General features: G+C 36.8%; 1 protein-coding gene across 3 annotated transcripts in view; it reads right to left on the bottom strand.

Moving 5' to 3' along the window:
• Positions 1-671: 671 nt before the first annotated feature.
• The window catches only part of LOC127434967 (nuclear protein MDM1-like), a 23,220-nt gene continuing 4,153 nt past the window's right edge, over positions 672-19,738 (bottom strand). For 2 of the 3 annotated variants that reach the window (XM_051688033.1, XM_051688036.1), the window contains exons 3-15: positions 19,663-19,738; positions 19,217-19,351; positions 18,339-18,512; positions 17,483-17,610; positions 16,444-16,540; positions 10,046-10,078; positions 7,568-7,773; positions 6,751-7,023; positions 4,880-5,022; positions 3,167-3,303; positions 2,840-3,071; positions 1,631-1,699; positions 672-1,103 (exon numbers count right to left, since the gene is read on the bottom strand). The exon at positions 19,663-19,738 is cut by the window's right edge and continues 241 nt beyond it. In XM_051688033.1, coding sequence (XP_051543993.1) covers positions 991-1,103; positions 1,631-1,699; positions 2,840-3,071; positions 3,167-3,303; positions 4,880-5,022; positions 6,751-7,023; positions 7,568-7,773; positions 10,046-10,078; positions 16,444-16,540; positions 17,483-17,610; positions 18,339-18,512; positions 19,217-19,351; positions 19,663-19,738 — 1,816 coding nt within the window. In that variant the 3' untranslated portion in view covers positions 672-990. The remainder of the gene's footprint in view (positions 1,104-1,630; positions 1,700-2,839; positions 3,072-3,166; positions 3,304-4,879; positions 5,023-6,750; positions 7,024-7,567; positions 7,774-10,045; positions 10,079-16,443; positions 16,541-17,482; positions 17,611-18,338; positions 18,513-19,216; positions 19,352-19,662) is intronic. The other variant, XM_051688035.1, reaches the window with a different exon arrangement.

Genomic DNA, 19,738 nt, shown 5'->3' with positions numbered 1-19,738 from the left:
CACACAGAGAGTACTGTGCAAAAGTTTTAGGCACTTGTGAAAAATGTTGCATAGTGAGGATGTCTTCAAAAATAATGACATAAATAGTTTTCATTTATCACTTAATGTCATACGAAGTCCAGTAAACATAAAAAAAAAAGTTAAACCAATATTCGGTGTGACCACCTTTGCCTTTAAAACAGCCCCAATTCTCATAGGTACACCTGGACACAGTTTTTCTTGGTTGTTTGCAGACAGGATGTTCCAAGCTTCTTGCAGAATTCGCCACAGTTCTTCTAACTTTTTAGGTTGTCTCAATTGCTTCTGACTCTTTGTGTAATCTCAGACTAACTCAATGTTCAGAGGGGAGCTCTGTGGGGACCATGACATCTGTTGCAGGGCTCCCTGTTCTTCTATTCTAATCTTTTCTATTTGCAAAAGTAATGTTTGGGATTCTAACATTTATATTTCCTATTGACACACTAAAGCTGAAGATATAAATAACCATCTTAAGACAAATGTTTTTGTTAAGCATCTTATGTGCGTAAGACTTTTGCACAGTACTGTATATGCTGTATATATATATATATGTATATTGCCATCCATTTTACTTTAAAATATTATTTTGATTGTGCTTCATTCATAAATATTTTTCCCAAAAATATTTTGCCAGTCTAATACAGATTTTGATTGTTTTTATTAGAGAAACATATACAGAATCTTTGTATCTATCATTTTACCAAAAAGTTTACTTTTAAACTTTGTATTCTGATTTACACTGTCTAATTAGCAAAACCATTTGTACTGACCACACAATATCGGTCCAGCGCTATTAAAAGCTATTCAAATAGATAAAATAAATTACAAATTGATTTTCTAAAATGTAAACACTAACATCAAAATAAAATCTGCCACACAAAAAAAAAAAAAAAAATAGTAAAAGAGTAAATATACATCCCGCGATGTAAATGGCCATAGTGCATGTTCAATTTTGGCATTGCACTGCTTTGACTAATTACTCTTTCCCCAGAATCCCTCCTTCCTTCTCTGTGCACGGTCCAAGAGTTCAGATGCAACTGAGCAAGAGGCTGCTGATCTAGACGAGATCTGAGACATCTTATCATCTGCATTTAACATGGGAGGGAAAAAGAAAGTTCAATGAGAGTATTCTTAGATGGAAAGAATTATGCATTTGCTGCTTAAATAATCTTTCATTTCTTGAACAGGAATAGAAAGGATCTTAAATCCAAACCAGCAAAAATTAAAATGGTCCCTTTTTAAAATATATACCTAACAGCAAACCTGCACAATGCAAAACCGGTTCATTCATTAAAAAAGATTTTGCACCATGCTTTCACTTTTAAACAACATACAGTGTATGTCCTATCCAAAAACTCTTAAGATATTACTACTTCCCTAAATGACTAATAAAGGAAAACCTGTAGGTACAAAACAGTGCAGAAATGAAATCAGTGAAACCAGTGATCTGAAATAGATTAGATGTTCTTGATGTGTGAACCACATCAAAAAAGCAAGCTGATCTAATTCCTATTCATACAAAGTTTTGCCAGAAAAACATAAAAGCATAACGCAACTTCTTTGAAAGTGATTCGTTTTGCACAATCTGCTAATATTAAGAAGATGACTTTACCATTGTCTGACATACCAGCGTCAGATTCAGGGAACACAAACAGTTCAGGCCGAAAAATTCCCAGGTTACCTATACAGTACAGCACAAAAAGAATATTGTCACAACAAATGGGAGGATTACATAAATGAATTTAACACTATAGCTGTTGTAATTCAAACATGTATAATACTAAAAATCTAACACTGAATAATGTTCGTTACAGACAGGGAAATGAAGCAACATTTTGCACCAGTCAAATCCTACAATGCCATAACAATTATCCACATTTAGCCTTTTTCATAGAAAACCAATGTCGGATTAAAAAAAGATTAGTACAATTTTGTGCTTCATTGTTTTAAACCAGTAACCTATTTTGCATGTGTCTTGCACTTCTTTCTAAAAAATGTGAATGGAAAAAAACATGGTTTGATTTGGAGGATGAATTTAATGATTAAGAGAGCATGGCACATGTGCACTGGCTCTTAAAGCCTGAATGTGTATGAATCTTTACATCTGTGTACTATAATTTGTATTTAGTTAAATTGTGACCAGAATTTAAGCACAGTAATCCAGTTATTACTTAGCATAATTGTAAAGTTAGTGTTTTTATGGACAATGTTACACATTTAACAATGTCTACGGCCTTACAAACAGATGGACTGACATAACTGAGTGTTTGGCCCTGTGTTGTTATAATTTTATTAGTTGATATCTTTCTGAGTTATAAAACGTAAACACTCTTTTATTGTCGTGTGCAATAAACTATCCCAAGCGGGAAAAGTTTGGCCAGGTATCATGTGGACTCTACGCCAATTAGAATAAGTGGTAACAAAATAATTCATTGACGTTAGTGGAAAAAAAAAACACACAAAAAAGGAAGACAGGAGACTGACCTAGATTATTCTCCCCCTATTGCTGGCAGTAAACTAACCTTCTACTCACTCTGCTGGTAAATGACTCACTGTCACGTTTCAAGTGCGTGCTTATTGGCTGCCTGTTGTTCATTCCTTGTATGGATCGATAATCACACCGATCAAATAAGGCAATCTTTTTATGAGTGGTAGCACACACTAAAACTCTTAACTTCTCACAAGTCCTGATATGTCCTTTAGGCTTGGTAAGGCTCATCGGTGCAATTCATAGTAGCTGCGACCGGTAGGCTGTTAGTGATCAAAAATACTATGGTAACAACCAGATCTACATCAGTGGATGCTGAAAAAAGGACTGTACCATTATGCTGAAATTCCGGATTTCTCATCGTGCCCTGTATTCTGTTGGCAGGTGGAGAGACGACAGCTTTTGTAAGGTAGCTGGTCTCGTGTTTTTGTGATGGCTTGGCCTGTCTTGGATTGGTGGAGTATTCTGCCTCCTCCTCAGACCAATCATCTGCACGCATGAGATGTGGGTCTACAGTGGTCAGGCCTGCAGCTGGTGAAGAGTGCGGCAAGCTTCCATTCTCTGCCTGTGTGATACAACAGAGTTTGGAATTTGAGGAGCACTAAGCAACAATCTGACATAATATTACAAGCTTGACCTACAATGTAATATCTTGAGTACCTTGCTGTGTGTCCGCTGCGGAGAGCAATCTGTGATAAGCTTGTAAGGAGAGTGAGGTTTGCCTAAAGGTGGCTCACTCTTCCGAACGCTCCTGGAGGATTTCTTGATCTTTGCAGGAGAGATCAGTAAAGCACCTCCTAACAAAATAATAACCAAACATTTCTAATATTATTCTAAAACTATTTCTAATGAACATTCTTCACATTAGGGCCTTTAATTGTTAAATTTATTTTTACTAAATTTTTCGCAGACAGAGAATCCCCCAAATGAAGATTACATTACTGTGGCAGACAGGTTAAAGTAATATTCCAGGTTCAGTTCAAGTTAAGCTCAATCGACAGCATTTGTGGCATAATGTTGATTACCACAAAACAATTACAACTCATCCCTCCTTTTCTTTAAAAAAAAGAAAAAAAGAAAAAATGTGGGTTCCAGTGAGGCACTTACAATGGAAGTGAATGGGGCCAATCTGTAAACATAAAAATACTCAATGTTTCAAAAATATAGCTACTAGATGTAAACAATATGCGTTAATATGATTTTAGAATGAAAAAATTGCTTACTAACATTTTATGTGTAAAGTTATATCCAATTTTACAACTTTGTTGCCATGACGATGTAACGCCTTAAACACTTCAACCCTAAAACGACCGTTAAAATGACGACGTAAACAACTTTACACCTCAAATAATACGAGTTTTAACAGTTTTAAAATTACAAGCTTCACATTTCTGCCTTTAAAGCCTCCAGAAATTAACTTCCATTGTAAGTGTCTCACTGTAGACTCAATTGTTGCTTTTTTTAAAGAAAAGGAGGGATAAATCGAAATTATGTTTTGTGGTAATCAACATTATGCCACAAATGCTGTTGATTGAGCTTAACTTGTATTGAACCAGGGATTTTCTTTTAAGCACTGAATAGACAAAGATATCTTTAGATGTCAATCAACTGTTTGTTTTATTTCAATATCATTGAACATGAGCCTATTACTGACCTACAGTTAATCCATTTTACAATTCGGTGTGTCGCAGTGTTCATCCATCAAGTTAAAAATAATTTTGAAACTTTCAAAAATGCATCTTGGGAGCCCTGTGTTGTTCCATTTCCCATTTTGTTGTACTCCATCTAGCTGTTTTTGAACACAAGATTGCTACTTGTGTGAATGGCTCCTTATTCATTATGTGTTGACTGTTCTCGGTAAGTGTAGTTTGGCGAGACACGTTGCCTGTAGTAGCAGCTGTGGCTTTGCTTTGCATTTAGGAAAATTCCTTTTTACAGAATTTACGCATGGGTTAGGGGGCATGAATTGTTAACTTGCGTTAATGTTGCATTGAGTTGTTAATTTTTACATTTTTCATAATGAATTAAAGCAAATTAATGCATTAAATCGGCAGCCCTACTTTATATTGGATAAATGCGGGGGCACTGGAGTAAATTGTTCTGAATACAAACCTTTGATCATAGTGAAACTGTTGCAAGATGCTTGCCTATAGGCCTATGGTGACAGACAGATGTCAAGACAGACTTGTGGCCCCAACTGTCTGTAAATCCAGACAGTTAAAGTTAAACTAAAACATTCAACCTACATTTACCTTACAGTTCTGCCTGTTTTTCTATTGAAGCAACAAAATGTTTTGTTTGTTTTGGGTCAGTGACCATAAAACCAGTTTTGCTTGAACATTTGAGAAATGTGATGAATAGTGTATTGGTTACCAGTTGAAGGAGTGGTCCGGTCACGATATGTTCTTTGATCAGCCTGCATGGTCTTTAGTTTGAGTGTTGGTAATCTGCCTCCATTAATGAACTGTCCAGAACCCTCCACCACTGATGATGACTCAGTTTCCAAAACCTGCAACCTAGATAAGATAGCTTATGTACAACGTCAGAAAGGAAAACCACATATGCAGTCTTGTTTTTCCACATAAGCATCACTTTTGGTATATCGCTCCTGGATCGATTAGTATTGATATTTTAGAGGCAAAGCCAAGAATGTTAGGATACTCTAAAAGACAATTCCAGCTAAGGTGGTAATTATTGTGAATGAGAGCTACCTGAAGGGATCCAATAATCTGGGGGGCTTTTTGTTTGGTATACCCAAAGAATATCCATTTGTGTTTTGTTACCTTTAGACAATGCCTCAAAAAATAGAACCTGCTGTAATTTTCATTTTTATTTGCAATCATATGTACAATGAATAATCAAGAAATCCTGGTTCAGTGAATAATGTTTATTATTTCTTGTATTATAACATTATTGGTTGATGCTGTAACTGCACAGGTGTGAAGAAGTTCCAGGTAGTTTTGCCACATTCTTTCCGAGAAAAAAAATAATACAGGTATATATATATATATATATATATATATATATAATTTTTTTACAGCAACAACATTAAAACCACCTGCCTAATATTGTGTAGGTACCCCTCGTGCCACCAAAACAGCACCAACCCGATGCTATTCTTCTCACCACAATTGTCAGTTCGAACCAGTCTGGTCATTCTCTGTTGACCTCTCTCATCAACAAGGCGTTTCCATCTGCAGAACTGCCACTCACTGGATGTTTTTTGTTTTTGGCACCATTCGTTGTAATCTAGAGACTGTTGTGCGTGAAAATCTCAGGAGATCAGCAGTTACACAAATACTCCATGACAATCATCCATGCGATTATCTAATCAGCCAATCGTGTGGCAGCAGTACAATGCATAAAATCACGCAGGTACAGGTCAGGAGCTTCAGTTAATGTTCACATCAACCATCAGAATGAGGCAAAAATGTGATCTCAGTGATTTGGATTGTGGCATGATTGTTGGTGCCAGACAGGCTGGTTTGAGTATTTCTGTAACTGCTGATCTCCTGGGATTTTCACACACAACAGACTCTATAATTTACTGCGAATGGTGCCAAAAACAAAAAACATCCAGTGAGGGGCAGTTCTGTGGATGGAAATGCCTTGTTGGTGAGAGAGGTCAACGGGGAATGGCCAGTCTGTTTCGAACTGACAAAGTCTACAGTAACTCAGATAACCACTCTGTACAATTGTGGTGTGAAGAATAGCATCTCAGAATGCTATTCGGTGTATATACTGTATATATACTGTATAAAAAGTAAAAAAACATACTTAATGGGTCAAAATATGAGAATTGATCTGATTTTAAGAGTGTTTTACTTGCTATTTGTCCATTTCAGTTAAATAGAAAAGGCACTTAAAACGCTCTTATCTAATCTAACCAACTTATCTACGGCAATTTTGACACTACAAATACCATCACATATGTTAACGCGTGGTAACAGATCAAACTAGTTATATTTGTGACTCAATGTCACAAAAAAGTCTCAAAAGTTTTCACAAAAGTGAATTCATGTACATTTATGAAGTGAGTACAAAAGCAATTTGCCACACCCAACCCTTTCACCCCACTCCATTAGAAATTTCTTTAAGATTTACGTATATCAGCTGTAGACTGATTTATTCTCAAATATTCTCAATAGGACACAACTGGAGTTTTTTTTATAGAATTTGCTCTGCAGGTGACTAATGGGCACTGTGTTGGGGACCACGGATTTAGAGGAACAACATCCACATACCTCTCATTTCTTTCTTTGAAGTTCCCATTCTCACTTGTTTTCTCATAGCCATCCTTTGAATCCCTCTCATTTTTTTCAACAAGTAGCTCCTCCCTCAGATCCATCTCAGCCTCATCCCTCTCTCCAGATCCCGTTTCTTCATTCCAGGCCAACTTCCTCCGCACAGGGAGGGTTTGGGCTTCTGGAAGACCCACCACTCCAGCAGAGCTTCTCCTGCTGGCTGCTACAGAAGCTGAAGGCCCAGGGCTAGAGCTTCCTATGACACTGCCTGCCCTGGAGAGATACACCAAAAAGAAAAGGCAAATCCAAAAACAGGCTCACGTACTGATGAAGAAAAAAATCTTTCAAAACGGTTTCAGAATGAGTTTCCAGAAACTTGAAAACAACTACTGCATACTGCCCTACAAAGCCAAAGTAACTTCTACAGCAATGCAAATGATGCCATGTACAAATAATCTTTTTAAGTTTAAAAACTAAGTTTCAGTTTACATAACATTATCGGTTATGGAGAGCGTTTTCGAAAGGCACTGATTTAGGTGGAGGGAAATGCAGTTTAATTGCGTATGAAAGGCGTAAATGTAGCAAAATCAATGCATCTTTAACCAAAAACTCACACTCTGTTTTCTTTAAAGCTAAGCATAATTGAGCCAAACCTGTCAGTCACAGAACAGATCATATTCTATGAGACCCAATTTCAGTCATAACTCAATTTTGACCAAATATGTAGTTAGTGCATTTCGCCTTTGCTGTGTGGTGAAGCTAACGCACTTGGAAGAATGTCTATGCTCATAATCGAAGCGCACTGAGCTCTGCTCACCTGGCCAGGTCCAGAGCTTCTATGATAGGGCTGCTGCTCGTTCTTCTGCAGCCCTCAGATACAGTGGAGGATGAGGAGGAAGTGCCACTGGAAGCCTCCCACATCCAGTTGTGGTCTGACATGATCTGGTTCAGGTGTTCCCGGGAAAAATGAGTCCCCCAGGCCCTTTTCCTGTAGGCCTCTGCTTTCTCACGTAGCTCCTGTACCTGTGGAAGAACAGCGAAACTTTAGAACTGTTAACTGTAAAAAAAAAAAAAATAGCAGAACAAAAAAGAGCCAGAATGCTCATGCAGATAATGAGGTTATTAATTACTGTTTGTGATTAACAGCAAACACAGACAAAATAAAGAGGCATAAGTGCTTATTTCCATAGTATTAGATATGCATTAGATAGGTGCATTAAATATTATGCTGAAAGGATTAGTTCACCCAAAAATTAAAATTCTTTCAACATTTACTCACTCTCATGTTGTTCCAAACGTGTTTTTTTAGAACACAAGAGGAATTTTGCTCTTTCCCATACAAATGAAAGACAATACAGACTGAGACCGTCAGTCCCTAACATTTGTGCCTGACATCTCCTTTTATGTTCCACGGAAGACAGAAAGTCATGCGGGTTTTGAACAACAGGAAGGTGAGTAAATTATGACAGAATTGTCATTTTTTAAACTATCCCTTTAATTTTGATTTATCTATTTAATAGAAACTCACATACAACATTGAACATTCTTACACGATTATGCTTAATAAGCCGACAACGCGTGTGGTCATATAAATGCAATAAACGGCATTCCTTTATCGGCATAATGTCATGAACGGAGTAAGAATAAACCGGTCGACACAGGTAGATTTTTGCCAATTATGTTGATTTTGTGCGGCATGTAAACAACTTTACCAGTGTTCTCACTGGCTTATCCAATGTGCGCACCTGTTGAGTGCATGTCTCTTCACGGTTTTGATGTCAAAAGCACAGAATAATGCGATTACTTCAAATCTCATGTAAATGTAATTTTTTTTTTCTACAGGGTCAGCGTGTTCCAGATGCACTGGAGCAACAAAACGAATAAAGATTTGGGGTCTAGCCAACACATTTTAAGGGCTTATACACAAAAAAAGAGATGAGCACTGAATTCCTATTAATGACCGATGCTGACCGTGTGAAAACAAGTTTTTTTTGTCAAACCGCAAGAGAACCATGTAAAGGTTATTCTGTGATCACTCCCTTATTCAAATTGGGAAAAATGTGGTGAAAACTAACTCACCAAAAACATAAAGAAAAGAAAAAAATCACTTTTGCTCTATGAAAAATAGCTTTTTCCTCATTTGTTAGTTGCTTTAGATAAAAGCATCTTAAATGAATAATGTTAATTAGGCATTGTGAACCATTTCATTAGAGTGGTTCAGAAGTCCAAAAGTCTCAGTAGTGAAAATTATTCTATTTTGAATTTTTCTAATTTCATACAAAATGTTTAATTACAAATTATGTTACCAGCACTACAATTTGAGTGAAATGTCAATGTCCCCCTTTTATACAAATGAGTAAAATAATAATAATAAATAATAATAATAATAATAATAATGGTTAACAATGTCACTAATTTACTTAAATTTGATGAGTTACCTAGAAATAGTGCAGAATCATAACAGTTAATATTTAATAAACACAAATATTTCATTTTATGTCATAACTCAAATTTGTTTTTATCTTAAAATTTGTTAATATTTCCATTATAAGTCCCAGATTTTCAAAGTGGTCTCCTTACTGTATAAGAAAGCATTTCCTACTTCATGATTACAAAAATCTTGGTATTTTAAGTGTAAATTTTTCTCATAAAATTCCAATTACAACTAAAAGATATTAAAAGCTTATGCCTGTATATCATAAGAAAGTGAGTCACAAATCAATACAGGATTACAAGACAACTGAAAGCAAAAAAAAACCAACAAAACCACAGACACCTTGTAAATTCCATGTAAAGGATGCTGATAAATACCTTGCTGACTGATCCACCACATGCACATGCACATGCACACACACACACACACACACACACACTCACATATTTTGTTTTATATCATCGTGGGGACTTTCCATAGACTTCTATGGATTTTATACGTATCTAACAATAATTTCTATCCCCTAGCCCTACACCTAAATCTAACCTTCACAGAAACCTTTTTGCATTTTTACATTTTCAAAACAACATTGTTTAGTATGTTTACTAAGCCATTTTCCTCATGGGGACCGCTGGCTGGTCCCCACAATGTAGGTAATCTCAGGTTTTACTATGGAGGTTAAACCTGTACACACAAACACACACATTCATGTCTAGGTCCATATGATACCGTAATACCATATAGTTTTGAATTTCATATTCCTGAAGAGGTGGCACAGAACAGGCACATAAAAGCAAATTAAGGTCTTTCATGAGACAGCAGCAACAGCGAGAGGATGGATGTATCAGACATGACAGTTACCTCATTGTACCACTCGTGATAACTTTCACACTCCTGCAAGATTAATCATACAGACAACTGATTAGAGAGATTAGGTTTCTGTTTTTAAACAGCTTTACCACTTTCATTCTCCACAGCTCAAGCTTTCATGCAATTCAACCCAATCAGAATTTTCATTAGTAGCAGTGTCAACAAAACACAGTCTCAAAAATCTTAATACTAAAAAAAAACCTTTATGGTTAAAATATGGTTGTTAGTAAACATTCAATACTAGCTATTCATGAATATACTAAGAGGTAAACATTTCTTCAGCTTTTAAAGAATGAAGTCCTGAATAAGATGCAGTGGTATGAACTCAAAAGTGTATGGAAGCCCATTTCCGCCATACAGAAAAAAAAGTGCTTTGGTAAGTAAAAATTATGATACATATATTATGATGCATATATAAGTCATAATTTTGAGATTAAAAAGTCATAATTGTGAGATAAAAACATATTATGAGATAAAAAGTCAAAATTAAGAGATAAAAAGTCAAAATTAAGAGATAGAAAATAACAATTTTGAGATAAAAAGTCAACATTTTGAGATAAGATTCATAATTGTGAGATAAAGAAGTATTATGAGAAAAAAGTCATAATGTTGAAATAAAGTAAAAAATTATGAGATAAAAAGTTTTATTTATGAGATAGTCATAATTATGAAATAAAAAATAAAAATTATGAGATAAAAAGTCATAATAATGAGATAAGTCAAAGTTTTGAGATAAAAAGTCAAAATTATGAGATACATAGTCAAAAATAAGAGATAGTCATAATTATGAGATAAAAAATAAAAATTATGAGATAAAAAGTCATAATTATGAGATAAAATAAAAATGGAGATACAAAGTCATAATTATGAGATTAAAAAGTCAAAGTTTTGAGATAAAAAGTCAAAATTATGAGATAAAGTTATAATTATGAGATAAAAATACAAATTAAGATACTAAATCATAATTATGAGATTAAAAAAATCAAAGTGTTGAGATAAAAATTTACAAATGATGAGATAAAATGTCATAATTATGAGATAAAAAGTCTCAATTTTAAGATAAAATGTCATCTCATAATTATGATTTAGTATCTCATAATGACTTAATGTCTCGTCATTTCAACTTTTTATTTCATAATTTTGACTCAGTATCTCATAATTCTGACCTTTTCTTCTCATAATTATAACTTTGTTTCTCATAATTTTGATTCGCCAAAGCACTTTTTTATGCGGTCGAAATGGGCTTCCATATTAAAGAATGAAATACACCTGGCATCCTGAGAAAAAGTTTTATAAAGAAGAATGGTGAGGGAAACATTTGGTGGAAGTTGCTGCTGCCAAAAGATGGTCAACCAGCTTTTATATCCAAGACATAAAAAATGTATCATTGTTTGTTATTTAACCAGACTGTGTTTGTCTATTGTTGTGACTTGAATGAAGATCAGGGCCTGTATTCACAAAGATTTTTATCTTACCACTAGGAGTTTTCCAAAGAGTTCCTAGCTAGGAGTTTTTGCTTAAAACATATTCACATAACTACTAAGAGCAAGTTTTAGTATGGAAATATTAAGATAAGTGTAAGGCGGAGTTGACCTCGTTGCTATGGATTTCGTCACGTTTTATGAGAGTGCTTTTTTTAAGCACCCTTTGATTTTATTACAGCACTCAGTCTGTTTGGATAACAGTCTATTAGCTTGGCACATCTTGACTTGGGAATATTTTCCTACACTTCTTTGCAAAAACGTTCCAGATCTTTCAAATTGCGAGAGCATCTCCTGTGTACGGCCCTTTTCAGGTCCCCCCACAGATTTTCTATAGGATTCAGGTCTGGGCTCTGGTTGGGCCATTCCAAAACATTAATCTTTTTTTTCTGAAGCCATTCTTTTGTTGATTTGGATGTGTGCTTTGGATCAGTGTCATGCTGAAAGGTGAAAGATCTCTTCATTTTCAGCTTTTTAACAGACTGTGCCAAAACTGACTGGTACTTGGAGCTATTCATGATTCCCTCCACCTTCACTAAAGCCCCAGTTCCAGCTGAAGAAAAGCAGCCCCAAAGCATAATGCTGCCACCACCATGCTTCACCGTGGGTATGGTGTTCTTTTGCTGATGTGATGTGTTGTTTTTGCACCAAACATACCTTTTACAATTTTGGGCAAAAAGTTCAATCTTGGTCTCATTAGACCATAACACATTTTTCCACATGGTTTTGGGAGACTGGATATAGGTTTTTGCAAAGTTTAGCAGGGCTTTTTTTTTTCATCAGAAAAGGCTTGAGTCTTGCCACCCTGCCCCATAACCCAGACAGATGACGAATACGGGAGATAGCTGTCACATGTAGGGAGCAACCAGTACTTGCCAGTAAGAGCTGCAGCTCCTTTAATGTTGCTGTAGGCCTCTTGACAGCCACCTGACCAGTTTTCTCTTTGTCTTCTCATCAATTTTGGACGAGTGTCCTGTTCTTGATAATATCACTGTTGTGCCATACTTTCTCCACTTGTTGATGACCGTCTTCACTGTGTTCCATGGTATATCTAATGCCTTGGAAATTTGTTTGTAGTCCTCACCTGAGCAATACCTTTCAACAATGAGATCCCATTGATGCTTTGTTAGCTCTTTGTGGCCCATTGTAGTAGCATGCAACCAAGAAGATGTCAGCTGAGATTTATTTGGAGTTAATCAGAGTCACTTCAGGTGAAGACAGGTGTGTACTATTTCACATGAGCTTGATGATTGGTTGATTCTTAATACAGCCACATACCCAGTTATAAAAGGGTGTGCACACTTGTGCAGTTAAGTTATTGATTTTTTTCTCTGAAATATGTCACTTTGGTTTTCAGTGGCACTGCATAGGTTGTAATTTTTACATTAAATGTGCAAAAATTCTGATATGATTTATCACAAAAACCTGCTGTTTTAACAGGGGTGTGTAGACTTTTTATATCCACTGAAGGTAGGTCGGTCGGTCGGTCGATAGACAGACAGACAGACAGAGAGATAGATAGATAGATCAGTGTTTCCCAACCACTTTTTACGACTAACAAATTCTACGGCACACCACTATCCCGCATAGGCTAACCATCGTCAATATTTTTCCTTTTCAAGAACTTGTCCATGTTTTCTGTCCGTCTTAGTAGCGTGTTTACTTGTAATGTTTGAAATTCGGTCACATAGGTAGGATATGCTGTGTGAGGTCACAGGTGGCAAGAGTACTAAATGGGTAATGAAAAAACAACAAATTTGCTTCTTTTCTAATTTGTAGATTTGTTCTTGCAATGCCACAACAAATTACAGGGATGCAAACTCATGAGGGGCGAAAAAGGTAAGACAATCACTGGTCCATGAACATTTTGCTGGGAATATTTTTTTTAAAGAATAAGCTAAAAGCACCAATTCCAGCTATTTTAGTGACTGAAGTTTATTCAAGTTTACAATTGTGCAGAATTAGCTGCAAAATAAAGAGTATTTTGGTGAGGCTTGCTTCTGTTTCACAAATTTTATTAACTGATTAGTTCAGTGAACCCTTCTGGAAATGTCACTAGGTGGCGACAAATGAGCGTCTTATTATGGCGTGCCAAACGGTTCAAAAATAAGACTAATGATTTGCTGAGGGAGGCCACTCAGCTATTGAGAGCAGCTATTGAGTCACTCATTGATAGAACGGCGCTGACTACTGAGAAGCCGGCGGTGCAGCTGGATAATCTACTCACTCTTCTCACCCAGCGGAGTACTCACTCTCCTCACGCAGCCAGCGACCCACACACCTAACGCAGCTTGTGACTCACTCTCCTCACACAGCGGAGGACTCACTCTCCTCATGCAGCCGGTGACTCGCTCTCCTCACGCAGCCGGTGACTCATTCTCCTCACGCAGCCGGTGACTCACTCTCCTCACGCAGCTGGCGACTCACTCTCCTCACGCAGCTGGCGACTCACTCTCCTCATGCAGCCGGCGACTCACTCTCCTCATGCAGCCGGCGACTTACTCTCCCAACCAGCAGAGGACTCACTCTCCTCACCCAGCGGAGGACTCACTCTCCTCACGCAGCCAGCGACTCACTCTCCTCACCCAGCGGAGGACTCACTCTCCTCACCCAGCGGAGGACTCACTCTCCTCACGCAGCCGGCGACTCTGATGCAATTGGGTTGTTTTATGATGTCCGTTAAATAAATGTTGTTCATTTTTACAAACAAATGCTTTGCGGCAACACTCCCGGGTTCTAAAGGCAAGACAATAGCTGTTTAAAATTACATTCTGTATGTAATAAGTATGAATGAATGAGTAAGCGATTTCGGACACACACAGAAACTGAGTTTATGTACTAGAGTCGACTCCAACACTATTTAGAGTCAAGAAATCGACTCTTTTGGAGTCGACTCGCAAACACTACAGAGTATCTAACGCCACACATTTACCGCCGTCAGTTTCTGTATTTGGTATTCTCGGAGTAAAAAAAAAGAAGTACGTGGAATTTCATAAACTATTGTCAGAGTTTAGAATTATGTTAAATAAAATTTGCCAGCCGTTTGCTTTGTATGTTGACATGTGTCTTGTCTTGTTTTAAAAATAAAATAAAAGTTGGCTAATCTGTTGAGATAGTCTAACTATTTTTAGTAATAGCAGGCTAACTGTATTTAGAAATCACAAACATGGTTTTTGCTGTCATTTAGGATTTATTTATTATGCGATGATGCATAATATTAAACTCCCTTACGTAAAAATAAGAAATTATACAGCATATTCAACTATATAGTTGATTGGAAACTAGAAAATGGGTCAGAAAGCTGCAGTAGCAGTGTTTTTTGTTTGCATGAAAATTAAATTGACTGACAGCTGTTTTGAATGAATGGAACTCTAAAGGAAACTGGTCTCTGAACAGTTTGAAAAGCATCTTATTTTCCTCTGTATACATTCTCCAGAGGCAGCATTTTCCTGGTTTCGGACGTAGCCTTGAAGTTGCACTCACACGCACGTGCGCATCCAGCAATCTCCTGACAGTTTAAACGGCCTGTATCACCTACTTGTATTGTCACGGAGTAACCGTCATGATTTGTGAATGAGAGGAACTTTTGGTCCTGATCCTGAAGTTTTTGATTCTGGCTGATAGAATACGTGCTTCAGAGGAAGATATTAGCTGGATTTTCATGAGGTTCATAAATTACATCTGTATAAATGAGATATCTGCATATTTTCAAACGGAATATAATACAAGTTTTATTGATATATGCCTTTTTCTCATTAGACAAGACAGTTAAACGTTACAGGGAACTGTTGAGGAGAGAGAGGGAGAATGAAACAGATTAACATTATGAGCTCAAACGCATCTCTGATATGCGGACCGTTTAAATGACACTGTGTTGCACACCGGTCTATTATTGTAGTAACACGATGGCACGTAACAACAAAATGAACCGTGACTGGTCATTTACATGTCTCAGTTGCTTCACATGCAAGCAGGTGATTTTCGGCGCCCTCAAGAAAAAAAAATCGGCCAAACGGTAAAATGAATTGGTAGATGCCGATAATTTAAAAAGTCTGAATATCTGATGATGAACATTTCTTCATCCTGTGATGATGCAATGAAATGAGTGTGCATCCCGTCAACAGCATCAAAACACTAGGTAGACCCACGATTGCCGTGATTCCCCATGAATGCCCCCTTTTTCTCTGCAGCGAGCGCACATACACAGGAAAAAATACACTATGAATTGTCGGACATTATGCAGTCTGAAGAGGGCATATAGCTTGACAGATTATTCTGCTGATTATTCCCAATTCATCCGTGCTACAGTTTTATTTTATGTGGCAAGGGAGTGCAGAGTTGTCAAAACCTTTGTATTATTAAATGTATTATTTAAAAGATGTATTATTAAAATGCATTGACTCAACTGTGATTCAGGCGATACATTTTTAAACAGTCAATGTCATAATAATATTCTAATATATTGTTTTTAATGTGGATTGACGACAGCAGCCATACTTTGGATTGTTTGTGAGTAACTCTTAGGGAGTAAGAAGACCTCAGGATGACTTCTAAGCTGTCGTGGGTTTAGGAGCTACCTTTAGCGTTAAAATGCTTCATGATTTACTTTTAGATGAAAAATGTACGAGTCCTAAAATTAGGAGTGACAGGCCCCTAATTTTTAAGAGTTGCTGATAAATTTCCACGTTAGGAGCTACTTTTAGCCTTAAGATTTTTTGTGAATATGGGCCCAGATCAAATGTTATGATGACCAATCTATCCATGATAAATCCAAGGGTTCACAGACTATTCCCTGCAACTGTCCATAGCTAAATTCATCAATATAGATTTTCTTTTACGTTTTTTTTTTCTCCATAGATCTTTTTTCCTCTTTATTACTAGGCAAACAGAAATATGCCACCTGCTCACCTCCTCATTTGCAGCTTTGGCCTTCACCCATTCTCCATCTCTGTAGCTGTACTGGAGGGGAGAACGGAAGTTGGATCTGTACTCAGTTTTTACTTTCCTGTGAGACAGAAAAAAGGGACACAAGAAAATACTTTTGGGTCATCACAGTGGAATATGTGTAATTCACAGAAGTGTTGGTGAGCCTTATATCATAATGTTTGAGGAACACAACTACACTCACTGAGCATTTTATTAAGAACACCTGTACATCTACTTTTTCATGCGATTATCTAATCAGCAGTTCAGTGCATAAAATTATGCAGATACGGGTAAGGAGCTTCAGTTAATGTTCACATCAACCATCAGAATGGGGTTAAAAATGTGATCTCAGTGATTTCGACACTGGCATGATTGTTGGTGCCAGACGGGCTGGTTTGAGTATTTCTGTAACTTCTGATCTCCTGGGATTTTCACACACAACAGTTTCTAGAGTTTACTCAGAATGGTGTCAAAAACAAAAAAACATCCAGGTCAATGGAGAATGGCCAGACTGGTTTGAGCTGACAGAAAGCTACAGTAACTCAGATAACCAGTCTGCACAATTGTAGTGAGCAGAATAGCATCTCAGAATGCACACATGTCGAACCTTGTGGCGGATGGGCAACAACAGCAGAAGACCACATCTGGCACTTTATTAGGACCATAGTGTTCCTAATAAAGTGCTCAGTGAGTGTATATCCATAAATCTGTAAATCTCAGGCCTGTTTCACACATCCTACATTTGCAGACATTAAGTGATGCTACAGTGTAACTGAATGGAAGCACAAAGCTTTCATACTGACAGCATTTCTGATCTGTAGAGAAAATTAAGTACTTGCCACATACGTACCACATTAAGGTTTTTTCTTTGATAACGGCCATAAATTATAACATTTTGCTGTAACTTGTTAACAAGGGCTCCATAATAAATATGTGCACTAATGTGCTGTAGACACCAGACGAGTGAAACAGACCTAACGAGATTCTTTGATTTGTTTAAATCCTGTACAAAAAAAACCACCTCATAATTTTGGGTGAAGGATCTCTCGGGGCACCGAGTGACCTTACATCCTGTTGTGGATGGTGCACATCCTCTTTGGGGCTAGATTTCCTCCTGAATTGCCGCTCCTTCTTCTTATTCCTCTTACTCTGGTATGGTGGACATTTAGGCGAAAGTACAAGCAGATGAGGAAATCATTAGAAAAGGTGCAAACAGTTTTTGTGAATGTATACTTCCTCACTGTAAACAGAACAACATGTTTGAAAAAAATTACGAGGAACAAACATATGTCGGTCAAACAGGGCCCCATCGGGCCCCATTCTATATGCTGTAATGTTTGTAAAGTTTCCATTATGTATGTCATCTTTCTGAATGTATGTAATGAATGTACAGTGGGGTCCAAACATCTGAGACAACAAAATGCATTCAGTTTGCATTCTCTACTATTTTAATTTAAAAATAAAATGTAAAGGCAAATTATATTATTAGCAATACAATTTGAGTGAAAAGTTTAATTGAAAAACTAATATGAATTTCAGAGTGTCTTAGCATACTTTGGTATTAATGACAGCATGCACTTGAGCTGGCATGGACTCCACAGGTTTGTACAAAACCTGATGAATCATGTTTTCCAGCATCATTTTGCATTGTTCCAAAAAGCGTCTTGTGTGCATTAATATAAGCAAGAAAAGCTGACCTTTTGTACAAAGGAGTTAACATGGTCAATGTCACAAATTTGCTTCTATTTGATTAGTGACCTAAAATAGTGCAAAATTTGAAAAATCTTTAACACATTTCCTCACATGACAACAATCCCTGATTCTGAGTGTGGCCATAGACATTTGGACCTCATAGTACTGTGTGTATTAGTATGCACCTTATCTGGCGTTCCATTCCCCGTGTGGAGCTGTGGGACCTCATTTTGTTCAACATCTCTCCTCAAGCGAGGTCTGGGAGGAGGTGATCCTTTAAAACTTCTCTTGTACTCACTCTCCATAATTACTGGGTTTGATTTGAAAGGTGGGATGACCCTACTGTCACTGTAAAACATCTAAAATGAGACAGACATGAATCAGACATGAAATAACTCAAACCATAACAAAGCTGAAGTCTATTGTGGTATTCTGATTGCTGATATTGATAATTGCTGAGATTCTTGCTCTCTTAATGTAATTATATTTTGAACTCAATTTATAAAACTGTTCTGAAGTATATATCCATCCAGTGGTTTGCTTAACTCTATACTGCCATCTCTTGGAAAAGTTTTTTTTATTTGGTGGGAAGAAATTCATGCACAAAAGAAATTCAAAGAAGCATTAATACTTTGTTTCTTAAAGGTAAAGTGTGTTATTTTTTTAGATGTTATGATACTTTTTCTTATCCTCGCTTAATATGCAGAGACAACAATATGTAAGCCAATGTGGCACTAACTTGACACAAAAACTTTGGCTCAGCCAATGGCATGAGTTTGGGGCAGGAATATCTGTTTGTCCAACCAATGGAGGATGCAGGGACTGTTCTTTATTTTTGCAGTCCTGCTTGGTGATGCTAGTGGCACAGAAATGACACACTTCATATTTAAGTTAAAGTTACAAACAACACATCAGACAAGCTGATTTCGGTGAAGATGGGTAAAAGTGCACTGTCCAGTAATGTGTCCAGGAAATACAAAAGGACAAAAAAAATAAAATACTATAAATGATTTTTGCAGTGATTTTGAACTATGAGCATACTGATACAAATGCAATGAAGTACCTCATGTGCAGCCAGCAGGGGTGAATCGGCCACAGGGGTTTTCCACATAAACTGTCTCTGGTACTCGGAGCTCAAACGGCAATTCATATGTCTCTCCGACCTCAGTCCTGCTTTTTTACGCAGTACATGGTTTACCTAACAGACAACACGTGCTTAATACCCGTAAATGTGATGTTAGAGACAAGTATTTGATAAGTAAGAAATCTTAAATATGCAAAGAAAAACTCCAAAGCACGCAAAAACTTGCTCCACCTGTTTTGTTTGGAGTTTCTTTGCATATAAAGAGGTCATCAAAAAACAACATATGTTGCTTGACACAATTGCTCATTGTAGTATCTTGCTTTTTTTTTTATTTTATTTTTTTTATTGAATAGATATAAAATATTAAAAAATGAAATGATAAACTGTTCCTCATATGTAACACTCTCACTTATAACCTAACTCACTCCATTTAGTGGAAGTGTCTGTCTCGGCTGATCTGCTGTCCTAGTGGATGGCTGAGCTACTTGCACCTCTGCTTGT

Source organism: Myxocyprinus asiaticus, chromosome 45 (genome assembly GCF_019703515.2).
Source record: "Myxocyprinus asiaticus isolate MX2 ecotype Aquarium Trade chromosome 45, UBuf_Myxa_2, whole genome shotgun sequence".
NCBI lineage: Eukaryota > Metazoa > Chordata > Actinopteri > Cypriniformes > Catostomidae > Myxocyprinus > Myxocyprinus asiaticus.
The sequence above is the reverse complement of the archived record's forward strand: the minus strand, read 5'-3'. Positions and strand labels throughout refer to the sequence as shown.